Genomic DNA, 17,903 nt, shown 5'->3' with positions numbered 1-17,903 from the left:
AGAAGTCTGTGCACAGATAGAGCTTCTCTTTGCTAAGCTGTTTAAAAAGCTGCGTTTGCCAGTAGTGCTCTGATAGTTTAATGTCTTTGTTGTCAAGGGTTGCTTTCCCCCACCTCAGAATATCGCTGCAATAGTGTCCCAACTGCAACAGAGAGAAGTAGCCTAGAGCGTGGCTGCCTGAGCAGAAGGGATGTTCCACCCACGCGGTTCAGCAAAGCAAAGCCGAAAAGCCCTGCTGGCGACAGCTTGCTCAGACGCACTTGCAGCGAAGCCGCGGTGGGGTTATCTCACCTGACAGTGCAGCCGCGCGATGCCGATGCTCTCGTGCGAGCTGGGCACGGGCTCTAAAGTCAGTTTAATTCCATCAGATGGAGATGACTTGTGTTACAGCCAACAAATCGCGCTAGTGCTGCTTAGCTGCTGGGAGCGAAGGTGATGAGACGTTCTAGACGTAGCAGGGACGGGTTAGGCTGAAGTGAGCTGTGGATAAAAGCTAGCTTTGACTGCAGGTCTGTGGAAATGAGCTGATTTTGTAGCTCTTTCCCCAGCACCCCGTGCTGTGCCTGTTGACATCTTGCATTGTGGTTGTCTTAATTTGAACTGCAAGCTCCTCAGGGCCAAAGCGCTCTATTTTCTGAAATGCTGAGCGTGTTTTTATTGTGCTACGTAAGTGTGTGGGAATGAAGATGTCTCCTGATTTCCCCAAACTTGGTTCCTCTTGTATCTCATTTCAGAACTTTCTCCAGAGAAAAGCTGGGTTTTGTTATTAAAATCCTAATTCCTCCTTTTTGTCCTCTTTCCCCAGTGCATTCAAAACTGTCTTGATCTTGTGCGACTTCTGAAATACTTCCTGTGCATGTGCTTTTCTGTCTTTGCTAAATAAGCATTTGTTGTTCCCTTTTACAGCAGACACATACCCGCTTGGAGACAGACGTGGGATTTTTCCCTGGGAACAAGTGTTAGATGCTTTGCATTAATTACACCTTAACTTTGCTTGACCTTTCTTTCCAACACAGCGTGTGCATGTTTAGAGGCTACTAAAATCTTCAAAGTATTCAGAGGGTGAAAGAAAGATGGTATGCGTGCTTTTTGTAGTCTCTGCTGATGGTGAAATGGCAACAAACCCATTACGTTTGGCAACCTGGACCTTCCCTGGGCTGATCCTCGATGGAAATTCTTACTGCGCTTCACCAGAGGGGCGAAGATGTCACACTTTCTAGTTTGTAGTTTGGGGCAGGTTTTCTGCTTTGAGTTTCCCCGCACACCAGTTATATGTAGGCTGACCAGAGCTGATAGGGAAATGAAACTAAACCTTGGCTTTAGTCGCACTTGAAATTTTAATTTGTGCCTTGATCTTGTTCCCTGTTTTTGTAGGAATTGCTCAGCAAGCTAGAGTGCGGGAGGAATGGAAGAGAACATTGGTAAGTACACGCTTAGATATCATACCACAGGTTGTGGATCTGTTCTTTTTTCCTTGGTTAAATGCCATAAAGAGCCTTATTGCTTTAAACTTTGAATCTTCAATTCGGATGTAGAAGATGGTTAGAAAGTAAGATAGCTTGGCAGATGCATCAGTTGCTGTTCTATCATGGTAATGGCATGGACCAGATCTGATCAAAACTGTACTGTAGGTCTGAAAGATTTTTTTTTTTTTTTTTTTTTTGAAATCTCCCATCTGTGAGAACTGAAATACAAGTCTCCTGAGTATCCCAAGATCTTGAAAACAAAGTAATATCCCTTTTTTAATAGGTAGGAGGCTAGAGGCATTGAGCTGGTAAGTGATTTGGACAAGCCACACTGCAAGCCAAGACGAAGGATTAGCTCAGTGGTAGCTCCTGACTTCTCTTTCTGTGTTTATTTCCCCAGGCTGTTCTGTCTTGCAAAAGATCTAGGATTTTTCCTTTAATTAAACAAAACTTGACTTTAAAGCTGTTGCTTTAGGCACTATCTATTGCTTGCCGTGAGGCAGGCAAACTGGTCATTGGGTTAAACGGAAGCTGGGTTTAGTTGCAGCCAGAACTGGTAGATTTTGGCATAGGATAAGTGCTTGAATGACTTTTCCTCCTGTTTGTCTAAAATGGCTATGGAAGATGCTGGTCAAATGGCTGTTTTTCCTACTGCTGAAATGGGATTTGCATGAAAGCTCCTGCCTGCACCTCGGGAAGCCAGCCTCCCTTAAGCATATTAACCCTGCATCTCGTGGAACATGGTGTTACCTCTTGCAGTTGCTGCTGGCAAACATAAGAAATGTTGAATCATCTCAGATGAAACCATAGCAAATCTCCAGTTGGCACTGGATGTAGGAAAGCCCCCTTTCCATAACATCTATCACTAAATTATCATGGAAAGGGCAGCTGTGCAATTGGTGACTCTGAACTCGTAGTGAGGTGCAACTCTGTGACCACAGATGTTGTTTCTGGATTATTCCTGTGCAGCCAGGTGATGCCATCCTTAAAACTTGAGACTCAATGTGTTTCCCAGCAGTGTGGTGTTCCCAGTGTGGCAGATGTACCAGGCCTGTCTTGGCCAGCCAGTCTGACTTCATGGAAAGCTGGTCTGCTGGAACCCAGTGGCACGCGTGGACCAGCTATGAGCCAAGCGTACATGCACAAAAACATGTCATGCTAATAATCCTGGTGGCAAGAACTGCTGCTGTGCTCTCCAAGTGTTAGCCTGTAAGATGCACATTTAATCTGTGGTGATTACTCTTCCTTATGATTTGCTTGTGGCAGACTAATCCCAAATGATGGGTTTTTTTAAGGGGGCGGGGGGGGGTGAGTGTGGTGCTGGCAGCTGATGTCGAAGCAGTGGCTGTGGAAATGGCAGCTCCCTCTTCAACCCCAGGACAAAGCACAGATGACAGCAGGGCGAGTTCTTCCATCTCTGCAGTCTGCATTAATGGGATGGCTTTGAGCAGTGCTGTGGGCTCAACTTACTCACCCGGAGTCGGCCTCTGTTGGGACTGTCGGCAGCCAGCTGTGTCCATATCGCAAAGCTTTTTGTCCCTGTTCGTGTGCAGCTGAACTCCAATTTTTGGACAGGTCCGTGAGCCATGGCATTACAGCCTGTCGAGGTCACTGGCTGCTTTGACTCCTGATTTGGGCAGAACTGGTGGCCTAGGATGTGAAAGGCTTTCTGCTCTGTTTCCATCTTGCTAACTGGAGGAGAATTAACTCCCTTTTCCCTCTGAACAAATTCAGCTGTGCAAGTTTAGGACAGAGCATCTGCATTTGATCTTTCTGTTGCGTTTGCAGTCTTCCCCCCACAGCTGGTTGTGGAGCTTTCCGGGGTTGTCTTGCTGGTGCTGGGAGCTAAGGGCCCATGTAAATGGCAGAATAAACAGATGGGTCTATTATTTTTTTTAAATTACTTTGCTTTTAAGGATGCTCATTCTCCAAGTGCTGCTAAGCTCGGGACTCCTGGGTTCTGTTCCCGGCAGCGGGACTGGAGATGAGGTAAGGTGGAGCTGGAGCTGTGCGCAGGAGCTGAGCTGCCCTTTGGTCCTTCGAGGCCTGGGGCTTTGATGTATCGCTGCCCGTACCTGGTTGTACATTAACCGCACGCACACTGCTGCATGGCTGGCTTCTGCTTTAACTGCACTGGCGCATGTTCAGAGTTGGTGTGCTCCGGGTGGCCGCTGGGACTGCAGTGAAGCAGAAATCCTTCTTAGCTGTCAGGCTTCACTAGCCAGGGGTGGGTGGGGGAGCTCCTCCTTGGCTGACTGCCCTGGCTAATTAAAAATGAAATTTGCTGTTGTCTTCAGATTTTAATTCATGCTCATCCCTGAAGACCAGTAGAAGCATGGTCTCCAGGCAGCTGCAGTGAAGTCTCCGAGCTTGTCTATATGCAGTTATTTTAGAACAGGTATACAACTTAGTTTGCTCTCTACCCTACCTTGGGCAGGTGTTTGAGTACAGAGAAGAGCATGGAGTAGCTTCTTGCAAGTCTTGGGACTTGATCCTGAGCAAGTTACTGTAGCTTGTTGCCACATGTTGGCTGATGTGCATGTGCAGGTGATGGTTCTTCTCTCTAATGGAGGACTAGGCAAAACTGAGCTACTTGGCTGCAGGTTGTGTGAGCGGCCATTGGCTTAACGGATGCATAAACTGTTCCTGCACCTTGAACTTGTGCAGCTCGTCTGCCAGAGCCTTCAGCGGGCGAACGGTGCTGTGAAACCTCCTGGAGCTGGACGAAGCCTTGCAGCGGTGGCAGCCCGCGAGGTTGCGTGTGGGTGCTGAGAGGTGGTGGTGATAGACACCGTGCACCGGTGTTAAGTTGGGGCATGGCCACGCGTAGCACGTGGTGGGAGCGTGCTGCTGCCGAACTGCCAGCTGAGCCCCGTGCGGTGGGTGGGAGGGCAGAGGTTAGCGAGAGCAATAAATAGTTTCTAAAAATACTCACAGGACTGGGGCCAAGTCTCGCCTCTCTGCAAGGCCTTGTAGAGGTCCCACCTACACAAGTGATCTGCTGAAGGGAAATATCGCTGGAACACCTTTCCCCTTTTCAGATCCTTCCTGTTGGTGTGGTGAGGGTGCAGCAGCATCTTCTATTTTCAGAGCATATTTCCGCTGTCCCATTTGCCACCCACACTGTCACCGTCCAGATCCTCTTCCAAAAGCTGTTCTCTGCTCTTAGGGCGATACAAACTAAAGGTTTGGGCCTTTTTCTTAGTGAAGGGATCTTCCTAAGGTCTGGTAATTTATCTGCCTGCAAGTCTCTGATCTTAAAAAGCAGGTATTTAAGAAGGGAGAGCTTTCTGTGCTTGGCAGGGCCAGTCTCGCCTGACACCGATGGTTCACCGAAAGCTCTGCTGCGGTGTTGGACGGCCCCAGCACAGAAACTGGCCTGCAGTTTGCTTGCCCGGTGATGTCTGAGCTCATCATTTACAAAGAGCTGTGGAGGGAGCGTAGCAGTGCCTGGTTTCATGGGAGTGTTTGCTGTCGGATCCTCCTCTCTCCCTCCTGTGCTTCGGAAGTCGCATTTACTCTGTTTACAGTTTCTGCCAGGCGCTTACCCGGCGGGAACCGGGATGAAGCGTTTTGGAGCTTCCCTAGAAGGTCCGGCTGTCAAACCGTTGTGAAGCCTGTTGGGAAACCCATAAAGTGGCCTTTGCATGCACGGACTCTTACCCAAAGCTGCTTCTATCTTTTTAGAGTAGCACTTGAAATATTAAATGTATGGATGACTTAAGAGTTTTCCACAGTTATTTCTTTATTCAAGGCTGTGTCTCATCCCATTTACTTCCTGCCGTACTACTTTTTTTCCACCAGTTCTTTCCCTACTAAAGAATAGGCTTGCGTTAACCATTATGAAATACTCTTCAAGTCCCTAACCTCTGTGCAAACAAAGTAGTAATTTGTTTTAGCATCTATGCTGCCTTCTGGGCTACGTGCCGCATAAGGAAACCGCTGTGATATGAATCTGCTGCTTTTGGAGACTTTCACCACAAATATAGTGTGAGCAAAGGAAGGGACTAGAAATGCAAACACTTGCCGCTTATTCCACCAGCGCTGCTACTCGTTGCTGGCAGGATGCACAGCAAGCTGCCTGAATCCTGTTTTTTTATCCGTAAAAATGAGAGCGATGCCTTCAGACGCTCTGAGATCGACCAAGATGCAAACAGAACGCACTGTGTCTTAGGCGTACGGGTGACAGGATTTTTAGATCACTTCTGATTAAAAGCATATCTGCAACTGGAAGCAATAGCAAAGGTGCTGTGCTGGCTGAATCCAATGCTAAGGTCCCGTCCCAAAGGCACTTTAATTGCAGGCTCCATCAGCCTGCTGCATCAGTGACCGCATATAATGCTTTGCTTTGCAGTGGCCGCTGGATGATGCCTGAATTACCTGTGGGTCCCTTCTTGCGGGGGTTTCTCCCTGCTGCTCTTTGGAAAGGCTCCCCAAGCTCGGTGTCTCCTCCGGGTAGGTAGAAGGGAACGGAAGGCTTCAGACAGGCGAAGTCTATTACGAAAGCAAATAAAACCTGCTCTCGAAAACCGGTTTTCTGCTTCCGCTTCAGAGGTGCCTGCCAAGCGCCTGCCTTCTCGCTGTTCCTTTGTTCCCGAAGCCCTTTGTTTTTAGCAGTGGTGAAAGCGCCGGGAGCGGCTAGTAGGATGTAAAAGGTTTTGCGTGTAGGTTGTTGGTCTGAACCTCGTGAGATAGGTCACGAGCACGAGTTCCCGTTCCCTGGCTGCCTGCGTGGGGCGAAGGCCTCGGTCCACGCTTCCCTGCCGATCTGATGGCGATTGCTGCAGGGTGTCAGGATGGAGGAGGGACAGTGAGGGAGGGAGATAATGTGCTGCTGTCTGTGCTCTCTTGTGTTCTTCAGAAAAATAGCAAGACTTTAGATCTCTAGGACATCGTTCTGGTACTTTAGGTAATGCACTTTAAAAGGGAAGAAGTGTCCGAGTGAGGGCAGGAGGGGGGAGCACGAGGCGAAGGGCACTTTCCAGCACTCCTTGCATTTGCTGGAGAATTTGGGTGAGTGGCCAACCTCTGATTTCAAGGACTTGCACTGGCTGTCGGTGCTCGTCTGGCTGGGTGGGAATCCCCTCTTGATGACTAAGGTTTAACTGGAAATCAGCTGCTTCTAGGCTGCTGCCAGGACAGACATTTTAACCAACCATTTGTGAGCATTTAGGGGAAATTTGTCAAATGGGCACTTTTGTGTTAAACTAAAGGGCTTTGAAGATGTGCTTTTTAGTTTAAACTAGGCTGCTGGAGCTGCCATTCACTGTTTTCTGGTTTTAATCTACAGAGCCAAACTCAGACTGTCGCACTGTTAGGGTACTTCGCTGTCGCAGAGCTCTGAAGACTGCTGGAGAGGAGCAGTTAGTGCTAGCTAGCCAGTGGAAACCTCTATATGCCTTTATAATGCCTCTTCCATAACAAAAGAACAGGTTTTTCTTCCAGGCAGATACAGAAGCTGTGATTCCCTTATGAGGTGCTATAAATTATGTATATAGTAATATAACTGTTTTGTGCAGTATAATAGAAGAGAGCCAAAGTGGTAAAAGTGCCTCAGATTAAACATTTAATTACAGTCGAAGTATGCTAATTTGCACGCATTCATCCTACTGTTCCTTAGTCAAATCTACCAGGGGCTTGTACTGATCTCATTTGAGACCGTTTGACTTTTAAAGAAGATGCAGTGTACAACGCTTACAATAACGCTTTCATGTAGGTTAGCAGATAGGTTGACTGCACTTGTCAAGAGAGCAGAATACATTGGGATGCTCTCCTAGTAGCCTTTTGTTCTTAAACTTGCAGCGGACGTTGTAGTTTAGTGTAAATAATTTGCTGAGCGCTGCCAGGGTGCTCGGGGCAGTTAATGGCATGTCTGTTTTGTCCTTCTGCCTGCTGCATTTGCAAATAATTCAGATCAGTTATGCATCAATTAGTCACTGTGGCACTTAGAAAAATGAAAACCCAACAATTCCCCACCACCACCCCTAAATAAATCCACCAAAACAGAGCCCCCGTGATCTGAGCTGGTGCCTGAACTTTGCTGCTTTTCCCTCCTGGTCCACAAGCAGGTGTTTTGCAGAGATTATTCGCTGACCCTCCGCAGACCTTGTGATTCCATCGCACCCCATTTCGAGCAACTGCTAGAGCTTAGCACGTGGCAATGCGGTTTCTACCGATTGCTCTGCCAGGAGGAAAGTGGAGGTTAATTTTGCTGGGTTTGGGGTTTAGTGGCTGAGCCGTGGATGTGCTGGGAATGAGACACTTACGGGCTGGTCGGCAGCAAGGTAGTAGCAAAGGCTGATGTGAAAAATGTCGTACCTGCTGAGCTGCTTTGTGATCGAGTCAAACAATCTTTTTCCTTGTATTAAGAGATAAGACGTTGTAGGACATGTAATCAATCCCCTGGATAATTCAGGCTGACTCACTGTAAAATAGTGTGGAGTTACTGCGGTTCAGTAAGTAGGACACGGAGCACAAGTGTTGGATTTTGAGAATTTCTAGTTTTCAACCTGCTGGACCTTAAATTTGCTGTGTGTAGAAGGGGAGAAGAGGCGCTCAGTGCTCTCTGAAACATTTTGTCTGGGGATTCTCCATCAAGAGGTTTAAGTAGCTGCTTTTATTGGGGTTGGGGTAGAAGGGAAGCCTGCCCTGGGACCAGAGGTGAGTTTTGGATAAATGAACTGATTGTTGTTATTACGGGTTTTGTGCTTGTTCATACAGCAGCAATCTGCCTGGATTTAAAAAAGAAAACCCAAGTATTCTTATTATTGCTCTTTTGAGTCATGCAATGGTGTTAGTTGGGCCGTTGGCTGAGCTGGGCTGCACCTCGGGCTCTGCTGTGCAGTGCGGTTGGCACTGCTCTGCTCTGCGAGCGGCTGCACGGTGCCGCTGCTGACGTCGCTGCTTTATCCGTTTCATTTGCGTTGAAAAGAAGCCTGGCTCTGATTTCTGAAGGTGTCTTTTGTCTCCCAAAACGCTTGAGCATGATGAGAAGCCAGATACCTTGCACAGCTTTCTTACAGGTGTGCAACTGAGCCGACTGCAATGGGACAGGTGATGACCGCGGCTTGGTTAGCGCCGCAGCATCAAGGACCGCTTGGGAAGAACATTGCTCTTTATCCAGCCTGTTTTTGTCTTCCTTCAGCAAGCACAGGCTTTAAAATCTCTAAAGGGCTTACCAGCCGGGTTACAATACACTTGTATTTCTCTGCTCATTAAAAGCAATAGTGTTTGTAAGACTTACTAAATTCCACTTACTTGATGTGTTTAGCCTGCTTCACTTGGTCCTCGGGCTATTTTCTTTCTCAGCTGGGCACTGCGGACTTGCATAGAGCAGCATCCTTGTTCCTCTTTGAGCTGTTGTCTCAAGGCTGCGTGAGCTGGAGCTTTATACAGTGGGGTAAGTCGGCTGTAAGGAGATTGCTGTGCCGCGTCTCCGGCGTCTCGTCAGCCTCCCCATCCCAGCCTGGAAACCTGCTCTTGCGTCGGGCACGTGAAGCTTTGCCGCCGCTCGCCTAGGTGTTCACGGAGCGGTTGCAGTAGAAATCTGCAGAGGCGGAAATAGAAATAAATTGCCCTAAAGTCGTGCAGGGAGTCTAGAAGCCGTGCCTGGCACTCCTGGCTCTGGGACAGCACCTTGCCTCTGAGACTTCTTCCTTGGGGGAGGTGAGTATGGATGATTGCTGCAAGGCAGGCAGGTCCCTGCAGCTGCCGTGTGGCCTTTTTGTGACAAAGAGGGCAAGGGCAGAGGTGAAGTTTAATATGTCACGAAGGGCCTGAAGAAGCCTCTTTTCTCGCTGTCTAGTGCTGTACTCCTAGCACGGACGTGCTTTCCCGTGCTGCTGTCGGCTTCCTTCCGCGATGTCCTGGCGCCGACTGTGGCTGTGCCCAGTGCAGGTGCCCCCGGTGCGGGGGACCCTCCACCTCCGCCCCCCCCCCCCCCCCTCAGGCCGTGGGGGGACCCCGTCGGGTGGTGCCGGGTGCTGTGTCCCGCCCCGTCGGGGCGGTGTCGCGCTGCGGCCGCCAGGGGGCGGGCGCGACTGGGGCGGCCGCGGGGTGGCGGGGCCCGGTGGGGCCCGGGGGTCCCGGGGGCTTTAGGGCGAGCCCGGGCGGGAGGCGATTCCCCTCGGCTGGCTTCTCCCTCCGCCCCCCCGGAGCAACACGACCTCGGGGACTGCATTTTCCAAGCCTCCGCCACAGCGGTTTCCTGTAAATGCTTTTTTTTTTTTTTTTAGCGCTCGAATAGCATCGGCGTGAGCCCAGCGGGAAGGCGGCTTTGGGGATTTGGAGTGGGAGTGCAGCCCTGTCGCCCCCGGGGCTGCCCTGGGGGGCACAGCCTGGGCTGTGAGCGGGACGAGGGCTGCGAGAGCTGCTGCGGTGACAGTGCAGCCCAACAAGGGCTGGGGAGGCTGCATCTCGGTGGCAGCGAGCCAGCGGTGAGCCTGGAGGCGGGGGGGCTCGGTGGTATGCTGTAATTGCTTCGGGATAGGGACGAAATAATAAGAGCGGCTTAATTGGTGCAGGGCATCGCAGCGAAAGCCTCCCCCTGCACTTGAAAAGGCAGAATTTAATAACTTCCAGCGTCCTGAGTAAGAATCTCTTAGAAAAACACGGCGCAGTTCTTGTGGTTCTTCCCCGCTCTCCTGCGGGCTAGGAAACAGCTCGGCGCGCTGTTTGCTTTGTGCTTTCCCTCTGCTTCCCCAGCGCGGCTGCAGCGAGAGACTCGTTTACAAGCGCGGCCTGAGAGTGAGTCACCCCTTGGCAAAGCGAAGGGGATGAAGACGAGGTTGTGAACGCAGCCACCAGCAAACCCCTCCAGCAGGGACCACTAAGGGCCGATTGCCTTCCCCGGAGGAGGAGGAGGGGGTGAGGAGGAGGATGGTCACAAGGGTTAGAGATACGAGGCTGGTGCTCGAACACGAGGGAGGAGGGCTATAACCGACCTCGGGAATGGTTTCCGCTGGAGTTCAGCTGAAACTTTGAAAAAGTCCCCCTCAACCCTTTGATCTGAACGTTAAATCTTTGAGACATTAGTGCTAATTAGGAAAGTAAGCACGGTTCCTTCCTGTGGGGAATGCAGAAGTTTGTTCTGCTCGAGCATCCTGTGTGTTGCAGGGGTTAAGTAACATTTTGCTTTAGGGAGGGAAGGAAAAATCTCTCAAAGTAATTAACTTAAGATGCTGACACTAATGAACAGGCTTTCTGAGCTAGGGCTTTTGGGGGGTTGATGGGAATCCCCTGTTGAATCAATGACATTAGGGCCTTAGGAGTGATTCTGCAATTATTAGGCTCAAATGATGTTGAACATGAAGTTAATCCTGTTATCTCCCTCAAATATTGAGCAAACTGCTTGTTCTGGGTAACTCTGTAATGGGATTATTCTAGCGAGTCTGGCACCCTCAGCACTCTGTATCCGTTCGGATTTTTTCCTTATTTTCCCGTTGAGGAGAAAGCACCGATCCGTATTCCCAGAGCTTCGGTGGGTGCCGCCTGGGGCACCGTTCTCCAGGGATGCTGCAGCTTTGTGCAAAGTGCGTTTGGTCGGGAGCACCCTGTTTCTGTACGAAGCAAAGGTGCCTTGAGCCCACTCCTGAGCAAGTCTTTAGAAAAACACCCCCAGACCCAGGGCAAGCGTAAAGCGCGGCTCCCCTCCGTCACGCCGTCCTGGCATCGGCAGTCGGCCGTTCAGTAAGTTCCTGTGCTGGAGGCTGTTCCCAGCCGTCGTGTTTACTGGGCCTGGTGGATCTGCCTGTCCGGAGCATAAGCAGTTCTTTTTTGAAAGCTTATTTTGCATCCCTGATAGCCGGTAGCGATTGTTCTAAACAAAAGTAACGGGTGTTTGAAAAAGGATTGTCCTGAGTTTATTTCTAAGCCATCTGTCTGATAAATCACAAGGTAACCGATGCAGGAAAGCGGAAGAACCACGCACGATAAAGCAGGGAGGGGAGAGAAGAAAAGCTCTAGTGCATGTTTGGTCACTTGCTGACGTTCGTTATAGACTTGATTGTTTTCCTGTTGGTCCCACGAGGTCTAGTGGCCTGAGTTTTAGGCAGGGTTTGTTGCTGTGGATGGGAATGATGGAGCTCTAGCTGCCAGGTCAACTTACATCATTGGCTGCAGAGGTGCAAAACCTAATGACTTACGGCTCTGCGTTGAGTTATGGGCATAAACCAGACCATCGCATATCTTACAGGGGATGAAGGCATGCGCCTTCGTGAGAATTAGAATTTGAGTTTCAAAGTCAGGAAAAAACGTTTTTCTCTTTATTCTGTAGCCAGAGGCTGAGTTAATAATGAAATAGGCCTTTTTCTTTTAGCAGCTCAGTAGAAATTGCTTTTTTACTCTAATACCCACTAAACGAGCCCATGCTTGTGTGCCAAACTAGAAATTTCTGTAAATATGGGAAACCTCCTTTAAGGGGTCGGTTGGCTTTTAGTTTCCAAGCTTTGACTTTTTTTGTTGAACCTGATCTGAAGTTCAGTAAGAACTGTAGATTTTTGTGAGGTTTTATTTTTTTTCCTACTCCCTTGATGTAGGTGAAGATTAGTTTTGAGAATTATTTTGGAAGCTCCCAGGAGCTTCCTTACAACAGGAATAGGCTGCAGGGCTGCTAGTGACTCATGTTTCCAGGCTTCTTCAAGGAAAGCAGCAGGAGGATGTGGGTTGATGTAGCCAACGGACCAGCCAGGATTTCGGGTTAAGTGCCCGGGAGCCAGCTAACCCTGTTGTTGATAAGGTAATGGAGTTAGATGGCTTTATTGTCCCCTGTAATTTCAGTCTCCTTGGGGGAAGCCCCGGGATGGCGTTGCTACAGCAAGGGAGGTAGCTCCTTCTGTAAACTTGTTTAAATGGGAATCCAACACGGGAACATTCTTTGTATTTCAGGCAAAGTACACGGGGCGGGGTGTGTGTGGCTTGTTTACATTTGCACACCGTAACTAAATAAATTTTGTGCACCAATTCAAAAATCTGCTCTGACAAATCCTTGCTAAAACAATTACTTGAAGAGCTTACTGGAGTCATGGTTTTCAGCTTTTCATTTGTGCACCATTGAACATTTTCTGATAGGAAGCACAGACTCCTGTAAAGGTAGGGTTAACTTAAATATGTTCCTGCTTTTCTTAATGGCTTCTCTTTTTGGATCCTTTAAAGACAACTCTTGTACCACAGGGTTCACAGGCTGTAAGCTCAAAACCTGAGCTAGAGATCTGGTGCTGCCAAGTCTACGTACTGCGTGTCTTGAGGCAGGAACCCCTTGGTGGATGCTATGGTGGAGAGGTTACACTGATGTTCCCCTAAAGGATCTTTCTCCCTAATCAGCTGCTTTGAGACCTATTTGAGCATCGGGAAGTGTGCATCGCAACATTGGAGCCATGGGATGTAGCATGGAGCTTCATAGCCGACTAATCTCTCGCCATGTGATTCGTTGATCTGAGGACACATCTTGAGGTGTTCAATAACACAGGTGTGAAGTTTACAAAGGCTCCCATGGGCAGGAGCGAGGTGAATCACGCTGCTCTGTCTGGCCCACTGACTTGGGGTCATCTGCATTGCAGCTCAGGGTAAGGTTACAGCCGAACTTCCCTGGCTTGGCTGTAAGCTTGTTAGCTTACGTACTTGAAATAGTAGTGCACTATAGCTCTTACGCTGCAAAATGTGTCTGAGCGGGTAAGTAAATATTTGAGCAGTTAGCCCTTGCAGAGCTCGTGGCTGTTACAAACAGGCTGCTGTTAGCATTTGAGCCGGCTATTTCAAAGCCAGTCCTGGAGGGCTGTGGTGGTTGTATGCTAGGCTACAGTCAAAGCTATCACTGGCAGAAATAGTCCTGTTTGACCGTATTTCCTTTAGGCAGCAGTACCTGCGACAGTGCTGAGACCGTCTGCAGCCCCACGTGCAACCACGCCAAGCGTGCGTAGGCAGGAGCACGATTCGATCGTCTCAGCAGTGGCTTTTGCTGCTGTTTGCGATGCTGCTTGTGCCTAAGCGAGGTCATGGCTGGTGCTTTACGTATGCAGTGACTGGGCCGCTCGCCGGGCAAGGGGCTTAGGTGAATGAATCCAAGGAGAAGGATCTGGGAATCTGCAGTAGGTGGAACAAACCGGGAAAAACAGCTTCTTGTAAGGGTATGACTAGCTGTTTCTCCTGATCTCAGTTGGTGTTATCTCATCTCTTGACATTTCCTTTAATTATATGAAATGGCCTTGACACTGTAAACAATTGCCATGGCATTGTCTCCACCGCTTGCGTGAGTCAAACATGATGCATAAACAGGGTTTGGTTTTGGGGACCAGATCTGTGTCTGTCTAATGACCTAAGCTACCTGTTCGCAGTGATCACGTATGCTTTTTGGGTCATGTTCTGTGATGGTGCTTAATGCTGGTATCTGCTCCTGTCTTGCTTTTGCAAGAGCTGTTTGTTGGTAGGAGAGAGATGCATTTGGGCAGGGATTGGGATTTCAGAAGGAGCCTAAGAGGGTCAGAGAGAGACCTCACGTTTTGCTTTCACTTCCTTTGGGCCTCTCTACAACTTGTTCCCAAGTAAGCCAGATGATTCAAGGCGCAAAACCAAGCATGGCTTTAATCATGTTAGCAGCAATCTTTTCCTCTGTCTCAATCTTAAGCCTTGCTGCTGCTCGGAGACAGCTTGCTTGTTGAGCAACCGTAAATATTTGGGGATTTGAGGCTGAGGTTTGCTGGCTGTGTCTTGTTGATGGCTCTTGTCTGGGTGTGACCCATGGTCTGGATGCACCACTGCTCAGGGTGGTCCGCGGTAGTTTTGTGAAATGCTTGGGAAGTGCATCTTGCCAAATGTGTTATCTCGTTCCTTAAATAGAGAATAAAGCTTGTATCAACATGCATCACAAAGTTGATAAACTGGAAGGGTTCTTCTTGGAGCTGTTTTTTTAGCATTGGGCAAATATTTATTCGCATTGTTTCAGAAGGCATATTTGTGCAATAGAGGGAGGTCAAACCTGTAATTATCTGTGAGATTCATGCTGGAAGAAATGGCTTGTGAAAACATACTACGCTGAAAGCAGGAAGCTTTTACACCTGATGTTTGTGTGTGAATCTAAAGTAGTGGTTGCAAATTTCAAAACTTAGGTGCATTTGGAGTTGCATAAGTGCAAAATATTTTTCTTGCTGAATGTAAGTGACTTCAGCCAAGTCTTTCTGCAGTTCCTTTTGATTCCTAAGCTGTGGCAGAGGATTTGGGTTTTGCTTCCAAATGTGTCTGCTTGAGATGATCAGAAGCCGAGCTAGTGTGCCAAACTTGCCTTGCATTTTAATAAGGAGTTTCCAGCCTAGTCAATAATTAAAACAGAGCAGGTGCGGTGGGGAGGTTGGGTGTTCCCCAATAGCCGAACTAAGGCGCTTTTGTAAGTCTGCCTGGGCAGAGCCGAGCGCGCGTAGGATGGTAGGGTTCCCTGGCACCGGCTGGCTTCGCGCAGGGATTTGGGAGAAACGTAAGCTCGGATTGAGGAGCTCGGGGTGTCGAAGCGTAATCCAGCTTGTCGGTGCAGAGGAAATGCTGAAGTGTCTCGCTGCAGTTTTATCTTCTGATGCAAAAAGTGAGTGCGCTTGCTGGGATTTTTTCGTGAAACCTTGAAAAGAGGAAATGAGACTTTTGCTGAAAGATCTCCCTGCCCTTCTTACCGGTTACCTGTGAGCAGGCGGGTGGGTGGGTTTTTTAGCTGATGCTGTAGTTTGCCTTCTTGAAGGGTTAGAGGTAGGAAGAGAAATTTGGGATGGGTCTCTTGATGAAAACAGAGGAGGGACATTAGCTTCTTAACCTTGCCTGTACATTGCATACCAGCTTCTGGAGTCAAACATGTAGTGCTGTCTCTGAGGCTTAATACAAATTTAATTTAGAGGCTTAGTATTTGCTGCTGGGATCACTCTTAATGTTAATTTACAACCACCTGTGTCATGCTTTGAGCTATTCCCATCAGTTTTATAGGTAGCATAGATGGACTTAGCCCTTTTCCAAAGAAGTCGGTTGTGTTGAACAAGGTCTGTGTGAGGCTGTGAAGTCTTTGGGAATACGGCATGCTCCGTGAGTTGTGCTTGTCCCGTAAAGGAGCTCCCCCAGACTGAGGATGTGACCGTCTGGCACGTCTGTGCTGCAGCTGCTTGCTTAGGAAGAGCGCTGTGCGCTTGCGTTGTGCCGGTCCTAAAAGCACAGGCCTGTTACGGCTTTGAAAAGTGCTATGTTTTTGATCTGTGCTCTAGTTCTGTGGTGGTTTCATTCTCCATCTCTGGTGTTTTGCAGTGGGAGGCCTTAGGTGATATTAGCTTATAAGTTTTTCTCTGAATGTCTTAATTCTTGCTGTTGAAGATGGTGGTTTTAAATGGGTAAAAGAAGAGTTAAATGCAGTGTCTGATTCTCCCCAAACAGTGGAATAATTAATGTAATTTTCCTCTCCATGTTTTTGCTTCCTAATAATATAGCTCCAAGTGACAGATGGGTATCCTGCCTCTGAGCGCTTGACTGTTGGGAATATGTTGTTGCATCCCTGGTGCCTGATGCTTTTCTGGAATGTATCCTATATCTATGCTTCCTTTGGCTTCTGACCAGGGTTTCTTTTAAAGTCGCTTCAAGGTGCTCAAAAAGTTGTTCATCAGCTTTGGAGGTTCCCTTGCCTAGAGATGGCATAGCCATGAATCACCGCAGCGATGGAGTTAGCCAAGAGGTGACTGAATCTTTAATTTTGTCAGTATTGCATTCCTTAGTGTTCCCTGGCCTGTAAACAGGAAAATATTTAGCATATGTTGTAAGTAATTATAGTGAGGAAGCATTGAAGATGATACTGGTTGAAATCTGCTCTTACTGAAAGCTACTCTTCCCGTATGAGAAAACAAGGCAATGGGATATTTTGTCCTTGAAGATCCTCTTGGCCCCAAGACCCACTACAGTGCATTTTCTTTAGCCCAGGCCTTGTTACACCCATTTTTATCAGGAGACTTTCCAGGAGCATGTGCTCAGCTTCATTTTTCCTTCCTAAACGTGAGGCCAAGGGTGCTGTCGGTCGGTTCGGTGGTGGTGTCCGGCTGCCGGAGGCTCCCGTTGAGTCGGAGCTCGGTGCAGCGCTCTTCCTCCAGCTGTGCCTGGTGCTGTTCAACATCTGGGTTGTGTTGTGGGCACCCAGGCTGCGGGTTGCTGGCGTTCCCTAAGGGGACCATGCAGCGTGCGATGGTGATGATCCCGCTAGCGTGGAGAAGGTCTTCTTTTAGATCAGTTCTTCTTTGCTTTCTGGGATGGAGCAGCAGCTATGGCCGTGCTGACTAATTGCTGGGTAAAAGGGACTGGAATGCTGCAGGAAATAGGAGTTTCCCATTTGGAAATTTTGCAGGAAATGTTAAGGAAATCATGTGGTTTAGGGAACAGTTACCTCACTTTTGTCTCATCCAAAGTCGCACTTTCTTTGCAGTATACAGAATCTAAACAATGTGATGCCAGCTGGCTTATAAATAACCCCTTTTCCATTTCCACCGTGGGTATTGGGCTGACTTTTAATACCACGCAAGGAGAAAGGAAGAACGTCACATCGTGTGTGCTCGTGACCTTTCAGACTGACTACCTAGCTTCTGAACCACTTGCTTTCCGTTGGGTCTGCTATTAATAACTCCTCCACACGCTCCGTTTTTGAGCAGCCCAGAAATGGTGGCCTTTGGGGGTATCCAAAGCTCATGTCTACGTGTCCTCCTCGTTGTGCTGAAGCTGCTGAGGATCGTTGCTGAACAAACGGTGATGAAACTTGTCATGTTTTCTTCTCCCTTCCAGCCCTCCTGGTACAATGGTACTATGATCCTGTATTAACATTTAAGTGGGTGCATCTCCATCAAGGAAAGCCTTAAACTTCCTGTAACTAAGGCTGGTGGTGGTGCTGACGGGCTCTGAAGGAAAACGCCCAGTATCACTGGTTATGAATAGACAGCCTGGTCTTGCATGGACGGGATGGTCCCTTTTAATGTTCTTGTGGCTGAATCATGGAACACGAATGTCTGAGTCACTGCAGATGAATGCTGTGTTTCACGTTAGCGTGAACTGAAATGTGAACATCAGTGTCTTTATTAAAGGAGCTAATATTTGTGCTCATTAGGGGTTTCATTAGATTTAAAGCAAAACAATCCAGAGGAGTTTCTTTTACAGTGTATGTAAACAGACTGTTAATATTGGAGTGCCAGGTCCTTAATGGGATGCTGGTCTGGATGGAGTGGAAATGAAACTTCAGAGGAAAGCTTTCCACGTGTGCTATGTACCCCACTTCTTGGGTGGTGGTGTGCATAACCTGTCTTGCTACTGTCTTGTTTTAACCATCCGAGTCTCCTGAAATCCTGTAAAGTTTTATGTAAGTGGGACTTGATTGCTAAATTTTCAGAGGCAAATGTGCAAGAGATTATTAAGACCATATATTTTTGCTTTCCTGTAGAAAGCTGT

At 48.4% G+C, this 17,903-nt stretch overlaps 1 protein-coding gene across 6 annotated transcripts in view; it reads left to right on the top strand.

Annotated features, from left to right (window-relative positions):
* The window catches only part of PHACTR4 (phosphatase and actin regulator 4), a 70,228-nt gene that overhangs the window by 24,742 nt on the left and 27,583 nt on the right, over nucleotides 1-17,903 (top strand). For 4 of the 6 annotated variants that reach the window (XM_064524984.1, XM_064524982.1, XM_064524985.1 and 1 more), the window contains one exon: nucleotides 1,375-1,421. In XM_064524984.1, the coding sequence (XP_064381054.1) occupies nucleotides 1,406-1,421 (16 nt within the window). In that variant the 5' untranslated portion in view covers nucleotides 1,375-1,405. Of the gene's footprint in view, nucleotides 1-1,374; nucleotides 1,422-3,382; nucleotides 3,456-14,975; nucleotides 15,034-17,903 lie in introns of those variants that run through there. The other 2 variants (XM_064524986.1, XM_064524981.1) reach the window with 2 other exon arrangements.

Source organism: Dromaius novaehollandiae, chromosome 23 (genome assembly GCF_036370855.1).
Source record: "Dromaius novaehollandiae isolate bDroNov1 chromosome 23, bDroNov1.hap1, whole genome shotgun sequence".
Classification (NCBI taxonomy): Eukaryota; Metazoa; Chordata; class Aves; order Casuariiformes; family Dromaiidae; genus Dromaius; species Dromaius novaehollandiae.
This window is presented reverse-complemented; position numbering and strand designations above follow the sequence as displayed.